The sequence below is a fragment of the Embiotoca jacksoni genome, unplaced genomic scaffold, assembly GCF_022577435.1.
Source record: "Embiotoca jacksoni isolate LCO1_2020_lvr unplaced genomic scaffold, fEmbJac1.0.p SCAF_85, whole genome shotgun sequence".
In the NCBI taxonomy this organism is placed as follows: Eukaryota; Metazoa; Chordata; class Actinopteri; family Embiotocidae; genus Embiotoca; species Embiotoca jacksoni.
Window position 1 is genome coordinate 491120 of NW_027185442.1, and position 21123 is coordinate 512242.

Sequence of the window (21123 nt, forward strand, 5' to 3'; positions counted from 1 at the left end):
GTTAAATTATTTCCCCTAGTGATAAATGATATTGTTCTTTCATTCTTTTTTGTTTGTTCTTCTCTATTTTGTATTTGTATATATTGGAACTTGTGTATTATAAGGACTAATATATTTTTGAAGTAGTGGCATTGCAACAAGTAATATTACAGTAAACTTCAGTTTTTTTTAAACCCAGTTTTGTTGATAATGTCTCGATATAACTGTGAAATTTCAACTCTGTGTGGATAAGGAGCAAAAAACACCATGTTCACCTTGAAGCTGTTCCAGGCTGGTTGCAATGAATGTCATTGAATTACAAATCTGTCATATTGTTTCCCCTGAAGAATCCCAGACAGCAGCTCTCATGTATTGGGTATCCTGCCACTCTGTAGTCATTAGTCACCACCACTTCCTTTATTTCGAAATCCTTGTCAAAACTGTGTTTATGAAACAAGGGTTTGGAAAAGTGGAAGTGTTCTAAAAAAAAAAAATAATTTTACCATATCTTATTTTTAAAAGGAACAAAACGTTCATATACTCAAAGCTTTATTCGACAAATATATTAATCTGATGATCACAGCAAACAAATTCTGATTATACATTCACTTTTATGTATAAATAGTCAACACATGGACTGTGAGAGAAGATAACGTCTCTCCTTCAGTGACAGGACGAGATGTACAGGACGTTGAAGAAACAGCAGTTCAGCACAGAGAGCTGATTTCACTCTTGCTGCAGCCCCACTTGCAGCAAGCGTTGGACAGTCCGACCACAACGTCCCGTCCTTTCCTATCTACGCTGCGTAGAGCCTCCAACACGTTCTCCGAGATCAGAGAGCGAGCTGACCGGCTGAAACCAGCAGCCACAGATGCAACATCCAATGTCTGATCTTTCCATGCTTGGGACTCTGCAGGCTCCTGCTTGTTGGGAAGTTGAGGGATGGGATTTGTATTCCATAGATCAAAGGTCTCTCCTCCAATAAGAGCTGGTAAAAAAAAAGAAGAAGTAAATCTCTTAATATTACGGTTAAACCACAGGCAGTAGTTTAAAAAAAAAAAAAAACATTTTCCAAACAGGTAGGACATCCCAGTGGGAGCATTTATCAATACAATGTGATTTGACTTTAGGTAGGCTGCTAATATTTCAGAGTCAGGGTGGTGATCATAAATTCAAACTTTCACAACCCTCAGTTAGAGAAAGGCTCAATGAGTCATTTGGACTTGACTAACATATTCAAATAGAAAGCCCTGAACTCCGTCTGCTATCAGGGATGGGGGGTACAATGGAGATGCATTCCCCCTCATCCCTGTCAGAAAACATGGTGCATCATAAAAAATAAACTTGTATCCACAGTCTTACCCAAATCTCCTGCGCTTCTCCTCCAGCGAGAACCACCGCAGGTGAAGATGACGGCTCGTATGAACTCTCTTCCACACAGCTTCACCCCATAAAAAGAGGGATTGACTTCATTGGAGTGCACCCGGTTGGCCAGCGCCACCAACAAGCCCAGGGTCAAGAAGGCCGCCTTCCACATGCTGGAAGAGAAACGATGCCGCAGGTATCTCAAATGCTGGAAACTTCTTGAAGTGTCTCTACGATGAGTGTTTCTTGGTGGACAGCCTCACCAGCTTTATATAGGCTGCACATCTCAGAGAAGGACCTCAACTCACGTCCACTCTCTGTCACGCCTGGAGATAAGACTGGAGACCTTTTCAGACTACAATGCACACAGAGAAAAAGAAAAGTTGTGATTATGTAGTGAAAGATGCTGGGGGGTCATGGCAATCTAATCACCTGTGACCTTTTGTTGGCCTTTCTGTCCCTGACATCATTTGGGTTGCTGCCGTGCCACCAGCGCAATCTCTGCTGATCACTATCCATTCACACATACACACATCCTGTCTGACAAACCAGTGGAGAACCTCTAAATGTTGCACAATAACACATATTTATGTGCGGCAGATAAGCAACATCATGTGTGAAATGAATGAAAGGACATTTCATCATTTCCCCTCCAACTGTTTGACATTCTGAGCAATCACAAAAATGAACATCACCGGTGGTCGTCTGGTGAAAGTAACAGACAGGAACTGCCAACCAATTAGCTATCGATTATTTCACTGACGCTGCGACCACCTCCCCAGTCAACCAATCAGCATTTAGTATAGGGCGGGGCAACGACAGGACGATAGCAACAGTTGCCCCGGTGAAGGCTCGGCGCCATAGTCACGGTAGTCCTGGCGACGAGAACCAAGCAACGGGAGTCAACAACAACAACCTAAATCTAAAGGAAAAAACCCTTTAACGACTAAAAAGGACAATACGAGGATACAAAGGTGAAAAAGTACAATATCTCTGAATTCTCGTTTTAATTTCCTGTGAATTATTTCCGTGTGCTTGTTTGTAGTCACGAGCGTGAACGTGGAAGTGGAGCCGATGAAGCGGCTCTTCTTCACGGTTGTTATGACGATGTCAGATCGGTGATCGGAGCACAAGATGGCGGGTGTGTTGGACCGACAATCGTACTTTTTTAGCCCGTTTGTCAGCCCGTTGAGGTTGTTTCTGACAGTTTCGATCACCGTGGAACTATAACGAGGTGTGATTGATGGCCGCAGATTTACTGAATATCCAACATGAGCCGTTAGCAACTGGCTAGCTCGCTTCAACGTCATAAGTCGGTGTGAGCGGCTAGCAGGGGAAGCTACCGCGTTCAGACACAAACACACCGAGCTGGTCACGTGACACGAGCTCAGTCTGTTTCACCATCTTTACCAAAGTTTTTGGTGACATTGAGTCTGTCGGGGCGTCCGAGGGGGGGTCGGAGGGGGGGGGGGGGGGTCGGAGGGGGGGTCCGAGGGTCGGGTCGGAGGGGAGGTCGGAGGGTCGGAGGGTCCGAGGGGGGGGGTCCGAGGGTCGGAGGGTCGGAGGGGGGGGGTCGGAGGGGGGGGGGGGTCCTCCGCCGTCCGCCCCCTCGGACCCTCCGACCCCCCCTCGGACCCTCCGACCCTCGACCCCCCCTCGGACCCTCCGACCCGACCCTCCGACCCCCCCCTCCGACCCTCCAGCGGCCTCATGGCTCCGATTACTAGTTTATTACAATTTATTACAATCTGAAACTGTCCACAGTCACGTGTTTCCTCATTTTTATTGAGTTGTTTTATTTCACTTGAAATGTCATGGTCGACGTCTACGAATCTTTTTATCTGTAAACTTGGATAATTCTTTATTTATATTGCTGAAGATCGCACTGTTTCATACTGGAGCAAACAGGAAAGACTCTAAACTACTGCTGAGTCTCAGACAAAAGCCTGACTTCCTCCTCTGGTTTATGTTCCACACACACACACACACACACACACACACACACACACACAGAGACACACTAACACACACACACACACACAGAGACACACACTGACACACACACACAGAGACACACTAACACACACACACACACACACACACACAGAGACACACTAACACACACACACACACACACACACACAGAGACACACACTGACACACACACACACACACACACACAGAGACACACACACACACACACACACACACACACACACACACACACACAGAGACACACACTGACACACACACACACACACAGAGACACACACACACTGACACACACACACACACACACACACACTGACACACACTGACACACACACACACGTACACGTGAGACACAGAAAGGTGCGTCTCATCCGATGTTTGCAGCACTTTCATTAATGCAGTCCGTCTCTTTCTTATCCACAGAACTAGTGGCTCAAAGCATTGGTTGCCATGGCAACTTCTGGATACTCGGAGGACCTTCAGCCTCAGCCGGCCAACACCGTAACCATAGCAACACCTGCAGCCACCACACCCTCATCCGTAAAGACGGCAAACTTCCTGTCGGAGATCCCAGCGACCTCTGGAACCATTTCGTCAGCGAACCAATCAGCCGCTGCCTCCGAGACGGGACAGGATGCGCTTTGTTCTCCAGCGCCGCCCGCCCAGGCCCAGAGCCAGAAGGCAGTGGTTCTGACGACTCCCACGCAGCACTACGTGACCCCTGATATCCAGCACTCTGCGGTCCAGAAGAGTAACGGTCAGAGCAGCTCGCCTCAGTACATCATCGTCACGGTTACAGGTGAGGAATGACTGACATATGCCTTCGTACTGAATACTGTGCTCACAAAGGCATAACACGTTAAAGCGCATGTTAGCAGCGGGAGGACATGACATGGCACACAGCCTGAACAAGCTGCAGTCACAGTCGTAGTGGTATGAATGTTTATTATGCATTAAAGTACTTGTTATTATTTACTAGGGTCCACCATCTTTTGACCAGTTCAATAAAAAAGTGGTATCAAATATTAATGAAACCATTGATTTTCAGAGTTAATCATCAATACGTTTCATCACAGAGTAATTGAGTCATTTGTCAAGGAAATATTCAGATGTTTATTAGTTCAAGGCCTTTAGAAATTAAGAATTTCTAGATTTGATTGCAAATTAAATATGTTTGGGTTTTGGACTTTTGGTTGGACAAAGATAAATTTAATTGGATGAGGTCACCACGTGCTGTGGGAATCTTAAATGGCCATTTTTCACTATTTCCATCACTGAGGTTGGAATATTGGATCCATTTCCCAGTAGGAGAAATACCTGCATGGGTTAAGCTGAAACTTTAGTTTTTTGGGTCACTCTCAAAACCTGCCTTTACTCCCCCTCAGACGGTGGTGTATTATTGTGGTTCAACAGATTGGAGACTCTTCTCTTTAGAAACAATGAGCTGATCACTGAATCAGGAGTTTCCACCATTTGAATCATGTAGGTTGTGAAAAAAAAAAGGGTGGAAAAGATCGTGTGTTCCAGCTGTTATTTCAAGAACAAACAATGTCCATAAATAATCAATATTTTATGTCCTGCTGCTCGTCTTATTTTGGAGTTTGTGAAAATGAATGACGCCAGCTTCATTTTGATTGATTTAATAACTACTTAATGTTTCGTTTTTTGAGAGTCCCACCAGAATTGATAAAAACACCGATGTCGTGTTCGGCTGACTTTGTGAGAACAGACTGAGCTGATGGACGTAGTTGCTCGGCTCCCAAACGTGGGAACATGGATGGAACCTCACTTCACTTCTTGTCTGCTGCTCTTACTGCCACAGAAAAATTATGTTTTTTTTATAATTGTTACATCAACATGGCTTTAAATTTATAATTCCTGTAGTAGTGCAGAACATTTGATGATCCGGTATCTATAGTAACTAATGCAATGTGTGTACAAGACCTTGAACCTTTTCAGATCTTAATAATATCAAATAAATTTAGGTCTCTGAAATTCCTGAATTAAAAAACAAAACGCTCAGACAGAAACAAAACAGTTTATATTTCAAAATATGTTGTTAATTGAAGGGAATAAGAGAGAATTCTCTGGTGCCTATATGTATGTTTATTTTAGGGCCATCTATTCGTAGATCTTTTTGCCTGCTAGTATCAGATAACACGCTGCACTTTCACCCAGAGTGAGAGGCTGGCGGGCCCGCGGCTTGTCTGTGGAAATCAGGCATTCCTCCCTTCATACTAAAATACAAGCTATATCTTAATAAGATATTAATCTTTAAGCTGTAGAATTATCAAGCAAAACACCGTGTTCGTTCCCTGTAAGCAGCAAATATCTGATACGTGATGTCATATAGACTTGATTGATGTGACAGGTGATTGAAAACCAAATAGTTCAATTCTTAAATGGTCTGTTTTGGTTACTGTCAGGACTGCATGAATGGCTTTGACTGATCAATATCACATTCATGGTTTCGTCCAGGCCGAAGTGTATTTTAAGTGTAGTACAACTGAGGGCCACCAGGGGCTGGCTACAAAAAACCTCTGGCTCAAAAGACCAAAAAGTAAACTTCTCTCATGAAAAACAAAATCAATAAAAAAACATTCTACAAATCGTGGTGTCATTATCTTAATTCAGATTAGTGTCCTGGTGGTCCTTCTGGAAATAATTTGAAATTAAATTAGATATTAGACCTCAAAGAGAGCTATGTTTGGGGGTGTGCCTGGTTTGATTGACATGCCTGGAGTGTAGTCATGTGGCCTGTCCAGTGGACTCGGGTTGTCGGTTAGATCCGCCCCTCGCTAAATCAACATATGGTCACTCGTGGCTCCAAAAAAACAAGATGGCGACAGCCCTAAATACCAGACAAGCATTCAAAACAACAGTTCACAAACCGATGAGTGAAGTCATGATGGGCTGTTTTCCCCCTGCTGTGACATTTAGATATAAAAGTAGATGCTCGATAGAGGAGATGAGCCAGTAGGACACACTGGGAGGTCTCTGGTAATAAGTCCTTATTGAATATTCATTCCTGCTGAATGGGCTTGTTGTAGTGTCACTACAGGTAAATCATGAGGAAGAGCAGCTCAGTGGGACGCAGGACAAGTAAATGTTTTCTCACTTGAAGGGCACAAAAAAGAGTGAATATCCCTCCTCGCCTCCATCCTCTATTTTCTCCCGCTCTTATCAGCCCACATGTATCTCTCATTTCTCTCTCCCATCTGATCTGCATGTTTACAAGATGGAGGGATTTCTCCTCCATCTGGGGAGATTAGCTGTCCAAGGCTGTCCTCCTGCACGCACGATATAAGGACGAGCGGAGAGTTGCACCGACACACTCTTCCTCGTCCTCCTCGCTGAGTCTTTCCTCAGGAAAGTCAGAAAGAAACTTAGCGGCAGGATGTTCTGCGGCGGCCTTTACTACGATTTTGAAGCAGTATGTCGTGAGTACTGAGCCCGTCGGGGCGGTGGAGGGTTTTATCATGGGAGATTTGTTTGATCAGCTGATGAGACGTCTCTCCTTCCTCCTGTTGTGTCGTCCTCAGAGGGCTCTGTTCACTCCAATGACAGTCTGTCAGACTCCAGCCCGCCTGGTGTCCCCACTCAGGTGGTCCAACCAGTCCAGACCACCCCACAGGTAAGATGCAAACATACACGAACCCCCCCATGCTCTTGTCACATAACTACATAGGGTGGCGCGCCGATGAGGTCGTTTCAGTGGCTCCACTTACCAGCAGAGGTCAGCTGAGAGGATTCAGACAATCTCGTCCATGTCAGCCATTATATCAAATCCACCAATAAATCCAGTCAACAATGTGACTCTCATCTCTGTGTGATGATAACGAAGGTGAGCGAGCTGGAGAACCTACAGGAGCTGCTACAGAGACACATATATTCCTGAGGTATATAATATTATATTCCTGAGATATATTATATTCCTGATATATATTATATTCCTGAGGTATATAATATTATATTCCTGAGATATATTATATTCCTGAGGTATATTATATTCCTGAGATATATTATATTCCTGAGGTATATTTCTGAGATATATTATATTCCTGATATATATTATATTCCTGAGATATATTGTATTCCTTAGATATATTATATTCCTGAGATATATTATATTCCTTAGATATATTATATTCCTTAGATATATTATATTCCTGAGATATATTATATTCCTTAGATATATTATATTCCTGAGATATATTATATTCCTTAGATATATTATATTCCTTAGATATATTATATTCCTGAGATATATTATATTCCTTAGATATATTATATTCCTTAGGTATATTATATTCCTGAGATATATTATATTCCTTAGATATATTATATTCCTGAGATATATTATATTCCTTAGATATATTATATTCCTGAGATATATTATATTCCTGAGATATATTGTATTCCTTAGATATATTATATTCCTGAGATATATTATATTCCTTAGATATATTATATTCCTTAGATATATTATATTCCTGAGATATATTATATTCCTTAGATATATTATATTCCTTAGGTATATTATATTCCTGAGATATATTATATTCCTGAGATATATTATATTCCTTAGATATATTATATTCCTTAGATATATTATATTCCTGAGATATATCATATTCCTGAGGTATATTATATTCCTGAGATATATTATATTCCTGAGATATATTATATTCCTGAGGTATATTTCTGAGATATATTATATTCCTGATATATATTATATTCCTGAGATATATTGTATTCCTTAGATATATTATATTCCTGAGATATATTATATTCCTTAGATATATTATATTCCTGAGATATATTATATTCCTGAGATATATTATATTCCTGAGGTATATTTCTGAGATATATTATATTTCTGAGATATATTATATTCCTGATATATATTATATTCCTGAGATATATTGTATTCCTTAGATATATTATATTCCTGAGATATATTATATTCCTGAGATATATTATATTCCTGAGGTATATTTCTGAGATATATTATATTCCTGAGATATATTTTATTCCTTAGATATATTCCTGAGATATATTATATTCCTGAGGTATATTATATTCCTGAGGTATATTTCTGAGATATATTATATTCCTGACATATATTTTATTCCTTAGATATATTCCTGAGATATATTATATTCCTGAGATATATTATATTCCTGAGGTATATTATATTCCTGAGATATATTATATTCCTTAGATATATTATATTCCTGATATACAGTGGGTACAGAAAGTATTCAGACCCCTTTAAATTTTTCACTCTTTGTTTCATTGCAGGCATTTGCTAAAATCAAAAAAGTTCATTTTATTTCTCATTAATGTACACTCAGCACCCCATCTTGACAGAAAAAAACAGAAATGTAGAAATTTGTGCAAATTTATTAAAAAAGAAAAACTGAAATATCACATGGTCATAAGTATTCAGACCCTTTGCTCAGTATTGAGTAGAAGCACCCTTTTGAGCTAGTACAGCCATGAGTCTTCTTGGGAATGATGCAACAAGCTTTTCACACCTGGATTTGGGGATCCTCTGCCATTCTTCCTTGCAGATCCTCTCCAGTTCCGTCAGGTTGGATGGTGAATGTTGGTGGACAGCCATTTCCAGGTCTCTCCAGAGATGCTCAATTGGGTTTAGGTCAGGGCTCTGGCTGGGTCAGTCAAGAATGGTCACAGAGTTGTTCCGAAGCCACTCCTTTGTTATTTTAGCTGTGTGCTTCGGGTCATTGTCTTGTTGGAAGGTGAACCTTCGGCCCAGTCTGAGGTCCAGAGCACTCTGGAAGAGGTTTTCTTCCAGGATATCGCTGTACTTGGCCGCATTCATCTTTCCTTCAATTGCAACCAGTCGTCCTGTCCCTGCAGCTGAAAAACACCCCCATAGCATGATGCTGCCACCACCATGTTTCACTGTTGGGATTGTATTGGGCAGGTGATGAGCAGTGCCTGGTTTTCTCCACACATACCGCTTAGAATTAACGCCAAAAAGTTCAATGTTGGTCTCATCAGACCAGAGAATCTTATTTCTCATAGTCTGGGAGTCCTTCATGTGTTTTTTGGCAAACTCTATGCGGGCTTTCATATGTCTTGCACTGAGGAGAGGCTTCCGTCGGGCCACTCTGCCATAAAGCCCCGACTGGTGGAGGGCTGCAGTGATAGTTGACTTTGTGGAACTTTCTCCCATCTCCCTACTGCATCTCTGGAGCTCAGCCACAGTGATCTTTGGGTTCTTCTTTACCTCTCTCACCAAGGCTCTTCTCCCACGATTGCTCAGTTTGGCTGGACGGCCAGGTCTAGGAAGAGTTCTGGTCGTCCCAAACTTCTTCCATTTAAGGATTATGGAGGCCACTGTGCTCTTAGGAACCTTGAGTGCTGCAGAAATGATTTTGTAACCTTGGCCAGATCTGTGCCTTGCCACAATTCTGTCTCTGAGCTCCTTGGACAGTTCCTTCGACCTCATGATTCTCATTTGCTCTGACATGCACTGTGAGCTGTAAGGTCTTATATAGACAGGTGTGTGCCTTTCCTAATCAAGTCCAATCAGTTTAATTAAACACAGCTGGACTCCAATGAAGGAGTAGAACCATCTCAAGGAGGATCAGAAGAAATGGACAGCATGTGAATTAAATATGAGTGTCACAGCAAAGGGTCTGAATACTTATGACCATGTGATATTTCAGTTTTTCTTTTTTAATAAATTTGCACAAATTTCTACATTTCTGTTTTTTTCTGTCAAGATGGGGTGCTGAGTGTACATTAATGAGAAATAAAATGAACTTTTTTGATTTTAGCAAATGGCTGCAATGAAACAAAGAGTGAAAAATTTAAACGGGTCTGAATACTTTCCATACCCACTGTATATTTCTGAGATATATTATATTCCTGACATATATTTTATTCCTTAGATATATTCCTTAGGTATATTATATTCCTGAGATATATTATATTCCTGAGATATATTATATTCCTGATATATATTATATTCCTGAGATATATTATATTCCTGAGGTATATTATATTCCTGAGGTATATTATATTCCTGATATATATTATATTCCTGAGATATATTATATTCCTGAGATATATTGTATTCCTTAGATATATTATATTCCTGAGATATATTATATTCCTGATATATATTATATTCCTGAGATATATTATATTCCTGAGATATATTGTATTCCTTAGATATATTATATTCCTTAGATATATTATATTCCTGATATATATTATATTCCTGAGGTATATTATATTCCTGAGATATATTATATTCCTGAGGTATATTATATTCCTGAGATATATTATATTCCTGAGATATATTGTATTCCTTAGATATATTATATTCCTTAGATATATTATATTCCTGATATATATTATATTCCTGAGGTATATTATATTCCTGAGATATATTATATTCCTGAGATATATTATATTCCTGAGGTATATTTCTGAGATATATTATATTCCTGAGATATATTATATTCCTTAGATATATTATATTCCTGAGATATATTATATTCCTGAGGTATATTTCTGAGATATATTATATTCCTGAGATATATTTTATTCCTTAGATATATTTCTGAGATATATTATATTCCTTAGATATATTATATTCCTGAGATATATTATATTCCTGAGGTATATTTCTGAGATATATTATATTCCTGAGATATATTTTATTCCTTAGATATATTCCTGAGATATATTATATTCCTTAGATATATTATATTCCTGATATATATTATATTCCTGAGATATATTATATTCCTTAGATATATTATATTTCTGAGATATATTATATTCCTGAGATACATTATATTCCTGAGATATATTATATTCCTTAGATACATTATATTCCTGAGATATATTATATTCCTGAGATATATTATATTCCTGATATATATTCCTGAGATATATTATATTCCTGATATATATTATATTTCTGAGATATATTATATTCCTGAGATACATTATATTCCTTAGATACATTATATTCCTGAGATATATTATATTCCTTAGATATATTATATTCCTGATATATATTATATTTCTGAGATATATTATATTCCTTAGATATATTATATTTCTGAGGTATATTATATTCCTGAGATATATTATATTCCTGAGGTATATTTCTGAGATATATTATATTCCTGAGATATATTTTATTCCTTAGATGTATTATATTCCTGAGATACATTATATTCCTTAGATACATTATATTCCTGAGATATATTATATTCCTTAGATATATTATATTCCTGATATATATTATATTTCTGAGATATATTATATTCCTTAGATATATTATATTTCTGAGGTATATTATATTCCTGAGATATATTATATTCCTGAGGTATATTTCTGAGATATATTATATTCCTGAGATATATTTTATTCCTTAGATGTATTATATTCCTGAGGTATATTATATTCCTGAGGTATATTTCTGAGATATATTATATTTCTGAGATATTATATTCCTGAGATATATTTTATTCCTTAGATATATTATATTCCTGAGATATATTATATTCCTGAGGTATATTTCTGAGGCACAGTGGGTACGGAAAGTATTCAGACCCCTTTAAATTTTTCACTCTTTGTTTCATTGCAGCCATTTGCTAAAATCAAAAAAGTTCATTTTATTTCTCATTAATGTACACTCAGCACCCCATGTTGACAGAAAAAAACAGAAATGTAGAAATTTGTGCAAATTTATTAAAAAAGAAAACCTGAAATATCACATGGTCATAAGTATTCAGACCCTTTGCTCAGTATTGAGTAGAAGCACCCTTTTGAGCTCGTACAGCCATGAGTCTTCTTGGGAATGATGCAACAAGCTTTTCACACCTGGATTTGGGGATCCTCTGCCATTCGTCCTTGCAGATCCTCTCCAGGTCCGTCAGGTTGGATGGTGAACGTTGGTGGACAGCCATTTTCAGGTCTCTCCAGAGATGCTCAACTGGGTTTAGGTCAGGGCTCTGGCTGGGCCAGTCAAGAATGGTCACAGAGTTGTTCCGAAGCCACTCCTTTGTTATTTTAGCTGTGTGCTTAGGGTCATTGTCTTGTTGGAAGGTGAACCTTCGGCCCAGTCTGAGGTCCAGAGCACTCTGGAAGAGGTTTTCTTCCAGGATATCTCTGTACTTGGCCGCATTCATCTTTCCTTCAATTGCAACCGGTCGTCCTGTCCCTGCAGCTGAAAAACACCCCCATAGCATGATGCTGCCACCACCATGTTTCACTGTTGGGATTGTATTGGGCAGGTGATGAGCAGTGCCTGGTTTTCTCCACACATACCGCTTACAATTAACGCCAACAAGTTCAATCTTGGTCTCATCAGACCAGAGAATCTTATTTCTCATAGTCTGGGAGTCCTTCATGTGTTTTTTGTCAAACTCTATGCGGGCTTTCATATGTCTTGCACTGAGGAGAGGCTTCCGTCGGGCCACTCGGCCATAAAGCCCCGACTGGTGGAGGGCTGCAGTGATAGTTGACTTTGTGGAACTTTCTCCCATCTCCCTACTGCATCTCTGGAGCTCAGCCACAGTGATCTTTGGGTTCTTCTTTACCTCTCTCACCAAGGCTCTTCTCCCACGATTGCTCAGTTTGGCTGGACGGCCAGGTCTAGGAAGAGTTCTGGTCGTCCCAAACTTCTTCCATTTAAGGATTATGGAGGCCACTGTGCTCTTAGGAACCTTGAGTGCTGCAGAAATTATTTTGTAACCTTGGCCAGATCTGTGCCTTGCCACAATTCTGTCTCTGAGCTCCTTGGACAGTTCCTTCGACCTCATGATTCTCATTTGCTCTGACATGCACTGTGAGCTGTAAGGTCTGATATAGACAGGTGTGTGCCTTTCCTAATCAAGGCCAATCAGTTTAATTAAACACAGCTGGACTCCAATGAAGGAGTAGAACCATCTCAAGGAGGATCAGAAGAAATGGACAGCATATGAGTTAAATATGAGTGTTACAGCAAAGGGTCTGAATACTTATGACCATGTGATATTTCAGTTTTTCTTTTTTAATAAATTTGCACAAATTTCTACATTTCTGTTTTTTTCTGTCAACATGGGGTGCTGAGTGTACATTAATGAGAAATAAAATGAACTTTTTTGATTTTAGCAAATGGCTGCAATGAAACAAAGAGTGAAACATTTAAAGGGGTCTGAATACTTTCCGTACCCACTGTATATCTATATTCCTGAGATATATTATATTCCTTAGGTATATTTCTGAGATATATTCATTAAGTATTTAGAAAAAGAAGAACAGGTGAGAGGAAAGTGCAGGTTGGACTTCTACCCATCAGCGATGCTTCTCTGGGTTAGACCACTGCTCACTAACTCGTTCAACACAACAACTTTTTATGGTGTTTACATTTTCTTAACTTCCCCCAAGTGGCCAAAAAAAGGAATGACTGCTGCTGTAAACGTGGTGTTTGCTGATTGTGCAGGTGGAGCATGTGTACTCTGGCCAGGTGTACGTGGACGGAGCAGGAGACGCAGCGTTCTCCACCTCCAACATGTATGTAGGGAGGAGCCGGCTCACCTGAACAACTTCCCCCGTCACACAGCCGTGTGTTTAACCTGTTTCTGTGTCTCTTCCCGTCCAGTCGGTCAAGCAGCTACCCGTTCTCCGACTCGCCCCTCTACTCCCAGACCCCGCCCTCCTCCTCCTCCACCTTCTACGAGGCAACGCCCAGCTCTGAGTCAGACATCACCGGCTCGGTGACCTCACAGCCAGTTTCTGTGGCAGGAGGCAGTGGTGGAGGGGGGTACGTCATTCAGGGAAGCTATGTGCTAGGAGGAGGGGGTGGAGGGGGAGGACAAAGTTACTCCAGCCCAAACTCTCGGGCGCCACCTGCTACCGTAAGTACTGAAATTCACAGTGAAATAGAAGTCACGGTCCACGACATGAAGCTGAACGTCCCTGATGTTCCTCAGGTGCAGTGGCTGTGTGATAACTACGAGGGGGCGGAGGGGGTGAGCCTCCCCCGCTGCACCCTCTACTACCATTACCTGCTGCACTGCCAGGAGCACAAGCTGGAGCCCGTCAACGCTGCATCCTTCGGGAAACTCATCAGGTCCGTGTTCATGGGGCTCCGGACACGGAGACTAGGAACCAGGTACACACACACAACACACAGACACACACACACACAACACACAGACACACACACAGACACACACACACAGACACACACACAACACACAGACACACACACAGACACACACACACACACACACACAACACACACACAACACAAAGACACACACACAACACACAGACACACACCCAACACAAAGACACACACACAACACAAAGACACACACACACACACAGACAGACAGACAGACAGACAGACGGTCTCACACCTCCTTCCTGTGTTTCAGAGGGAACTCCAAGTACCACTACTACGGTCTGAGGATCAAGTCTGGTTCTCCTCTGCTTCGACTGATGGATGAACAGCAGCACATGGCGATGAGGCAGCAGCCTTTCTCACAGAAGAACAGGTATCCACATGGACTGTTGGGAGATTATTAACATTATTAATATAGCACAGGATGATATTACTGGATATTATCACCCAAAATGCTTTTTAGTTGCATTTTTAAACACATAAACGTCCCCGTGACTTCGCCTCTCCATCTGATCTGTCCAGTAGGATAAAGCCCGTTCAGAAGACCCTGGGGGTCACCAACGGGACATCGGGTGGGACGGGTCTGCAGCAGCAGGCCGGGGCGCTCTGTGACATCTCAGCACAGGTCCAACAGTACCAGCAGTTCTTGGGTAAGGACCGCCTGCACGCATCCAAATGCATCGTTGGTTATGATATATGATTATGATACTGCACTGCAGTAACACTGAAATCAGTCAGCTGACAAACGTACGCGTCAGAGTTCATTCAGTCGTCAGCCTGTTAGTGACCTGATGAAACAGATGGATGTTCTCAGCCTTCTCCTGTTTCCTGTATTTATTATATATCACAGAGGCATCGAGGCCGCTGCCAGACTTTGTGGACATCGATCTGCAGGATGTGACTTTGCCTGATGGGATCCTGTTAGAACACCTGAAGGCCTTCCAGACTCTGTACAGAGAACACTGTGAGGTGAGCACGTACACGTCATGTCATAGATTTACATGTTGGATGCTTATACCTCCTTTTCTCTCAAGAAATGATCCGTACCGCTTGCCACGATTTACTTTTTTGTTTTTGTTGCAATCAAAAAGTCCTGATTTTGAATCAAGTTTTCTCGAACAGAAAGTTCTTTTGATTTATTTTTTTGGGTAAAATTGCAGAAATTGCAAATAGTGACTTTGTACGACCTGCCCACTCGTATCTAATAGACTCAGTCATCCTCAGAGTGAATGAGGAAGTGAGTCATCACCGATTTTACTTCTCATTTATTTTATATTTTCTGAACTTAAAGAAAAAAAGGACTCAAAGTGACTTAAAAAAATTCCTGAGTCATAAAATGTTTCCATCTTCTGTAAAAATAAGTGCTTTTTAAATAATATTAATATATCCTGTATACACAAAAACAAAATGCAATCCCTTACAGATGTAGAAAACGTACTATATGATAAGACTGACGCACGAAGTGTGATGATTGGCTGCCTACCTCATGATTACACCACGTCCCATAACAACCATCACTTCTGTCAGTCTGATGATGAGGAGAGACTTCCTCACAAATGACGTTTTTTTGTTGGAAAGTCTTAAATTGCGTTTAATTTGAATTGATTATTGTGACCGTAAGATCGTGATTTCCTGGAAGAAATGCATCACGTGTTCGAACGTTCACACACCTCCATGACATCATGTCTCCTCCTCACAGGCCGTTCTGGACGTGATGGTCAACCTTCAGTTCCCTCTGGTGGAGACACTGTGGAAATCCTTCTGGCGGTTCAGCCAGGGCACCGACGCAGAATCCCTCAGCCTGTAAGCATCACAAACACACCACAGTAACCACGTATCTCCGCCGTAACTGAAGATGAACGCTCCGTCTCACCAGACACAACGAGTCGGAGAAACGTCTGCCCAAGTCGTGCCTGGTGTTGCTGTGTAAGTTTGAGCCGGTGCTGCGCTGGACCAGAGAGTGTGACAACCTGCTGTACCAGACTCTGGTGGACATCCTCATCCCGGACGTCCTCAGACCCATCCCGAGTGAGTCCCCGAGACCTGGAGGAGACAGGAAGAGTTCACAGTGAAACTGAAGGATGAAAGTGGAACGACAGTTTAACAAAGCTGACTAATAAACATGTTGTACAACAAACAAATTAAGGAAACAAGTCAATAATAGTATAAATCAATTTTTTACTTGTATGATTTTTCATCTTTTAAAATAGATTTACAGCATAATCTGTATTTATTAAAATGAGGATGAGTTCAGGGAGTTTAAATCCTGTGTTTGTCCTCCTGTCCACCAGGTGCTTTAACTCAGGCCATCCGTAACTTCGCCAAGAGTCTGGAGAACTGGTTGACGGGCGCCATGATGGACATCCCGGAGGAGATGGTTCGCATCAAGGTATCTTTCCTCTTAAAGACTGATTACATGTCAAACCACCTCCTCAACAGATTTGGGTTTCTGGGACTTCTGTCTGTTCCTGTAAAATCACAAAATTTGAAGTGTGGTTACAAAAAAAATGTAACTGGTGTGCTAATGTTGCTCAAATAAGAAACCTTGAAATACTCTCAAAGTTGTAGCTTCCTGCCGCTTAGTGCACATCGCTGTGCTGCAACAGGAGCAGCTTCTAAACCCTTCAATTAACCTCCTAAGTGCTTCATGTGTGACCTGTGCTGGTCTCTTGTTGTCTTCTTGGTTTTCACTGCAGCCCTGTGATGTGACAACCTACGATGCATTTGAGTGTAACTCCGCCTCCTCCTGACACGAATGATGATGGCGTCCTCTCTCCTCCTGTCAGGTGGTGTGCGTGTGCTCTTTCTCCCAGACGCTGCGTCGCTACACCAGCCTGAACCACCTGGCCCAGGCGGCCCGCGCCGTCCTACAGAACTCCGCTCAGATCAACCAGATGCTCTCTGACCTCAATCGGGTCGATTTCACCAACGTACAGGTCGGCCAGCGCTGCTCCCTTCTGCTGCTGTGCATTGCTGTTTTAGGTGAAACAGAGTAGGACGCTGACTCTGTCCTACTGTGCCCCCCCCCCGTCCCCCTCCCATCAGGAGCAGGCATCCTGGGTTTGTCAGTGTGAAGACCGTGTGGTCCAGAGGCTGGAGCAGGACTTCAAGGCGACTCTCCAGCAGCATCACTCCCTGGAGCAGTGGGCCACCTGGCTGGACAGCGTCGTCTCTCAGGCCCTGAAGCCCTACGAGCAAAACCCAGCGGCTCTGCCGAAGGCTGCCAAGGTCTTCCTGCTCAACTGGTCCTTCTACAGGTGAGAGAATGAAACAATGAAAATATTTGCTTCTATGTTCAAGATCCATTTTTGCAAATCTTCTTTCTCACCAGTTCCATGGTAATCCGGGACCTGACCCTGCGCAGCGCTGCAAGCTTCGGCTCCTTCCACCTGATCCGCCTGCTGTATGACGAGTACATGTATTACCTGATCGAGCACCGGGTGGCCCGGGCCAAAGGAGAGACGCCCGTCGCAGTCATGGGAGAAGTATGTCACATGTTACACACAGCATGTCCAAACTATGATGATTTATGATTATAGATGCAGTTTGAATGTGATTTATCATTATAGATATAGTTTAAGTGTGATGATTTATGATTATAAATCTCCTGTTTTCACTGTGTTGCAGTTTGCCAGCACTGTCAAGAGGCGAAACTCTCCCGACCTGGAGAAAGGTACGTTCAGCCTTGTTCTCCTCACACATGGTTAATCTGCTCCAGGCTCCGTTATCAGATCCCTGATTGCCACGTCACTGCCTTTCTTCACCAGAAGAGGAGGAGGAGGAGGAGGAAGACGAGAGCGAGGACGAGAGCGGTGATTTGGTGCTGCAGTCCGGCCCTCTGAGCACGGTGGACGAGGAGAAGGAGGTGATGGAGCCGCCGGCCAAGCAGCCTCGGACCAGTTTAAACCTGCACACTCTGACCGAGACACACAGCACAGCGCCTTAGCCGATCAGCCGACGGTCAACACACTCGACACACTCGACACACACACACCCTCTGTTCAACACCATGTCATCCCTGCATCCTGTCACCCCGTGAGAAAGTACTTATTTTGTATTCTGTATTTTTGTGCCACCATGTTTTTCCCTCTTTGCCTTTACGTGATGATTTAGTCCTTCCCTCGTTCCCGGTGCCTTCCCCGTCTACTCAGTGGCATCAACTATACGCACAGTATACTCTTGATTTCCTCCTGCCGCCTTAACTGCTGATAAGACGTAGAAATATAATTTCCATTGCCTTTAATGCAATGACTGTGCAGGGGAGCTGGACTTTAATGAAGGCCACTGCTTAAAATGTAAATTTCTTAAATCCAAGTGTAGCATTGGGGATGATACTGCACCGGGAATTATGTTGGCACATGGATGGTGATTGACAGTTATCTGTGGATGCCATATTTTGTATGTAATTTCCTATTAATTTGGCCAAATAACTGATATGATACTTGGTGCCTTTGAGAGATTTGTGGCCTGAAAGAGCTTGTTGTTTATATGCTGTATCATCGGGGTTAATAAATGAAGGTGCTGTGAAGTGGTCTCGATGTTGTCATGAACTATTCTCAGCTGTAAAGATAAAAAGGTGCCAGTCCAGCTGCGTTGGATGATTCTGCCCGGTTTGTTTGTTGTTCTTCATCCATTCATCATCGACCCGTTCTCATTACACACACACACACACACACACACACACACACACACACCTTCACAGATGCTGTGCGACTTCAGTGGGCCACAGCACAAGGCCAAAGCTTATCCCGCCTAATCAGCAGCTCTTACTTCACTGTATCCATGGCAACCTTTGTACCAGCTTCAGCTCTCTCAAGTGTAAAAGTAGACGTTTATTTTCTATCTTGAACATTCTGTATATAATCTATATTATGTATCTTTTGTCAACACCGTCGTATATCCAGACTTTTTGTATGTTGTTCAACCATTATTGCCTTAACAGATATGTTGTGGTGTGTCCACCATCCAGAGTATTGAGCTATATTTCTATTGTGATGATGGACCAAGCATGTGAATGTGGTGACTTTCAACGGACACCTTCCAAAGAGCACATGCTCCAACAGCAGCATTACAAGGTGTTGGACTTTGGGACTGAATGAAGACATTAGACATGATGGTAGTAGAGGGACGTCCTTCAGGACCACCAAGATGTCACCAAAGAGAACTGCAGAGAAAAAGAGGATATGTTTACATTTATCCATACATGAGGGAGGACAATATCTCGAGAAGTCAAATCTACTGCTGACTGCAATGTCATGGATATTGTGAGTTGGATTTTGTCCCCAGCTTCTGCTGCAAAACCTTTTCTAGATGAGGTCCTGATGTTATTCTGAAGACCTCATTCCTTCAATCTGTGATCAACGTTTGTAGCTTTATTCTCACTGTTAACTAAAGACGTGACTAATTTAACACTTGTGCCTGACTCTTTCTTCATGGGATCCCTCCTCATATGTATTAGCCACATCACCTACTACAACAGGTTCACTACAACAGGTTCACTACGTCAGGTTCACTACAACAGGTTCACTACATCAGGTTCACTACGTCAGGTTCACTACAACAGGTTCACTACGTCAGGTTCACTACGTCAGGTTCACTACGTCAGGTTCACTACAACAGGTTCACTACATCAGGTTCACTACAACAGGTTCACTACGTCAGGTTCACTACGTCAGGTTCACTACAACAGGTTCACTACAACAGGTTCACTACATCAGGTTCACTACAACAGGTTCACTACATCAGGTTCACTACAACAGGTTCACTACGTCAGGTTCACTACGTCAGGTTCACTACAACAGGTTCACTACAACAGGTTCACTACATCAGGTTCACTACGTCAGGTTCACTACGTCAGGTTCACTACAACAGGTTCACTACGTCAGGTTCACTACAACAGGTTCACTACATCAGGTTCACTACGTCAAGTTCACTACGTCAGGTTCACTACGTCAGGTTCACTACAACAGGTTCACTACAACAGGTTCACTACATCAGGTTCACTACAACAGGTTCACTACGTCAGGTTCACTACGTCAGGTTCACTACAACAGGTTCACTACATCAGGTTCACTACGTCAGGTTCACTACGTCAGGTTCACTACAACAGGTTCACTACATCAGGTTCACTACGTCAGGTTCACTACAACAGGTTCACTACATCAGGTTAACTACATCAGGTTCACTACGTCAGGTTCACTACAACAGGTTCACTACGTCAGGTTCACTACGTCAGGTTCACTACAACAGGTTCACTACATCAGGTTCACTACGTCAAGTTCACTACGTCAGGTTCACTACGTCAGGTTCACTACAACAGGTTCACTACAACAGGTTCACTACGTCAGGTTCACTACAACAGGTTCACTACGTCAGGTTCCCTACAACAGGTTCACTACAACAGGTTCACTACGTCAGGTTCACTACAACAGGTTCACTACGTCAGGTTCACTACGTCAGGTTCCCTACAACAGGTTCACTACATCAGGTTCACTACATCAGGTTCACTACGTCAAGTTCACTACATCAGGTTCACTACAACAGGTTCACTACATCAGGTTCACTACATCAGGTTCACTCCGTCAAGTTCACTACGTCAGGTTCACTACATCAGGTTCACT

General features: G+C 42.1%; 2 protein-coding genes across 8 annotated transcripts in view; one reads left to right on the top strand and one right to left on the bottom strand.

Moving 5' to 3' along the window:
* The window catches only part of rln3b (relaxin 3b), a 14893-nt gene extending 101 nt beyond the window's left edge, over positions 1–14792 (bottom strand). Inside the window, exons 1-4 of one of the 3 annotated variants that reach the window (XM_069139770.1) lie at positions 14382–14652; positions 1608–1699; positions 1342–1517; positions 1–967 (exon numbers count right to left, since the gene is read on the bottom strand). The exon at positions 1–967 is cut by the window's left edge and continues 101 nt beyond it. In XM_069139770.1, coding sequence (XP_068995871.1) covers positions 687–967; positions 1342–1516 — 456 coding nt within the window. In that variant the 5' untranslated portion in view covers position 1517; positions 1608–1699; positions 14382–14652 and the 3' untranslated portion in view covers positions 1–686. Of the gene's footprint in view, positions 968–1341; positions 1700–14381; positions 14653–14738 lie in introns of those variants that run through there. The other 2 variants (XM_069139769.1, XM_069139768.1) reach the window with 2 other exon arrangements.
* Positions 2175–19912, top strand: rfx1b (regulatory factor X, 1b (influences HLA class II expression)). Of its 5 annotated transcripts, none has more exons than XM_069139765.1 (17): positions 2175–2326; positions 3760–4135; positions 6879–6970; positions 13817–13887; positions 13976–14231; positions 14307–14488; positions 14757–14876; positions 15026–15153; positions 15354–15472; positions 16203–16306; positions 16380–16531; positions 16795–16892; positions 17290–17439; positions 17549–17760; positions 17835–17988; positions 18131–18176; positions 18271–19912. In XM_069139765.1, the coding sequence occupies exons 2-17, from the start codon at positions 3787–3789 to the stop codon at positions 18447–18449; spliced, it is 2412 nt and encodes an 803-aa protein (XP_068995866.1). In that variant the 5' UTR covers positions 2175–2326; positions 3760–3786; the 3' UTR covers positions 18450–19912. The 5 variants fall into 5 exon arrangements, with proteins under 5 accessions (XP_068995866.1, XP_068995864.1, XP_068995867.1 ...); XM_069139763.1 differs by having other exon boundaries at positions 2175–2318; XM_069139766.1 differs by having other exon boundaries at positions 2175–2318; positions 15029–15153.
* Positions 19913–21123: the final 1211 nt, after the last annotated feature.

What these genes read in the sequence shown, in the direction of transcription:
- rfx1b (XM_069139765.1), top strand. Translation starts at nt 3,787, where the DNA reads ATGGCAACTTCTGGATACTCGGAGGACCTTCAGCCTCAGCCGGCCAAC. An exon ending in CCTTTCTCACAGAAGAACAG is followed by an intron (nt 14,877 to 15,025) that starts GTATCCACATGG and finishes TGATCTGTCCAG; the next exon opens with TAGGATAAAGCCCGTTCAGA. An exon ending in ACAGTACCAGCAGTTCTTGG is followed by an intron (nt 15,154 to 15,353) that starts GTAAGGACCGCC and finishes TATATATCACAG; the next exon opens with AGGCATCGAGGCCGCTGCCA.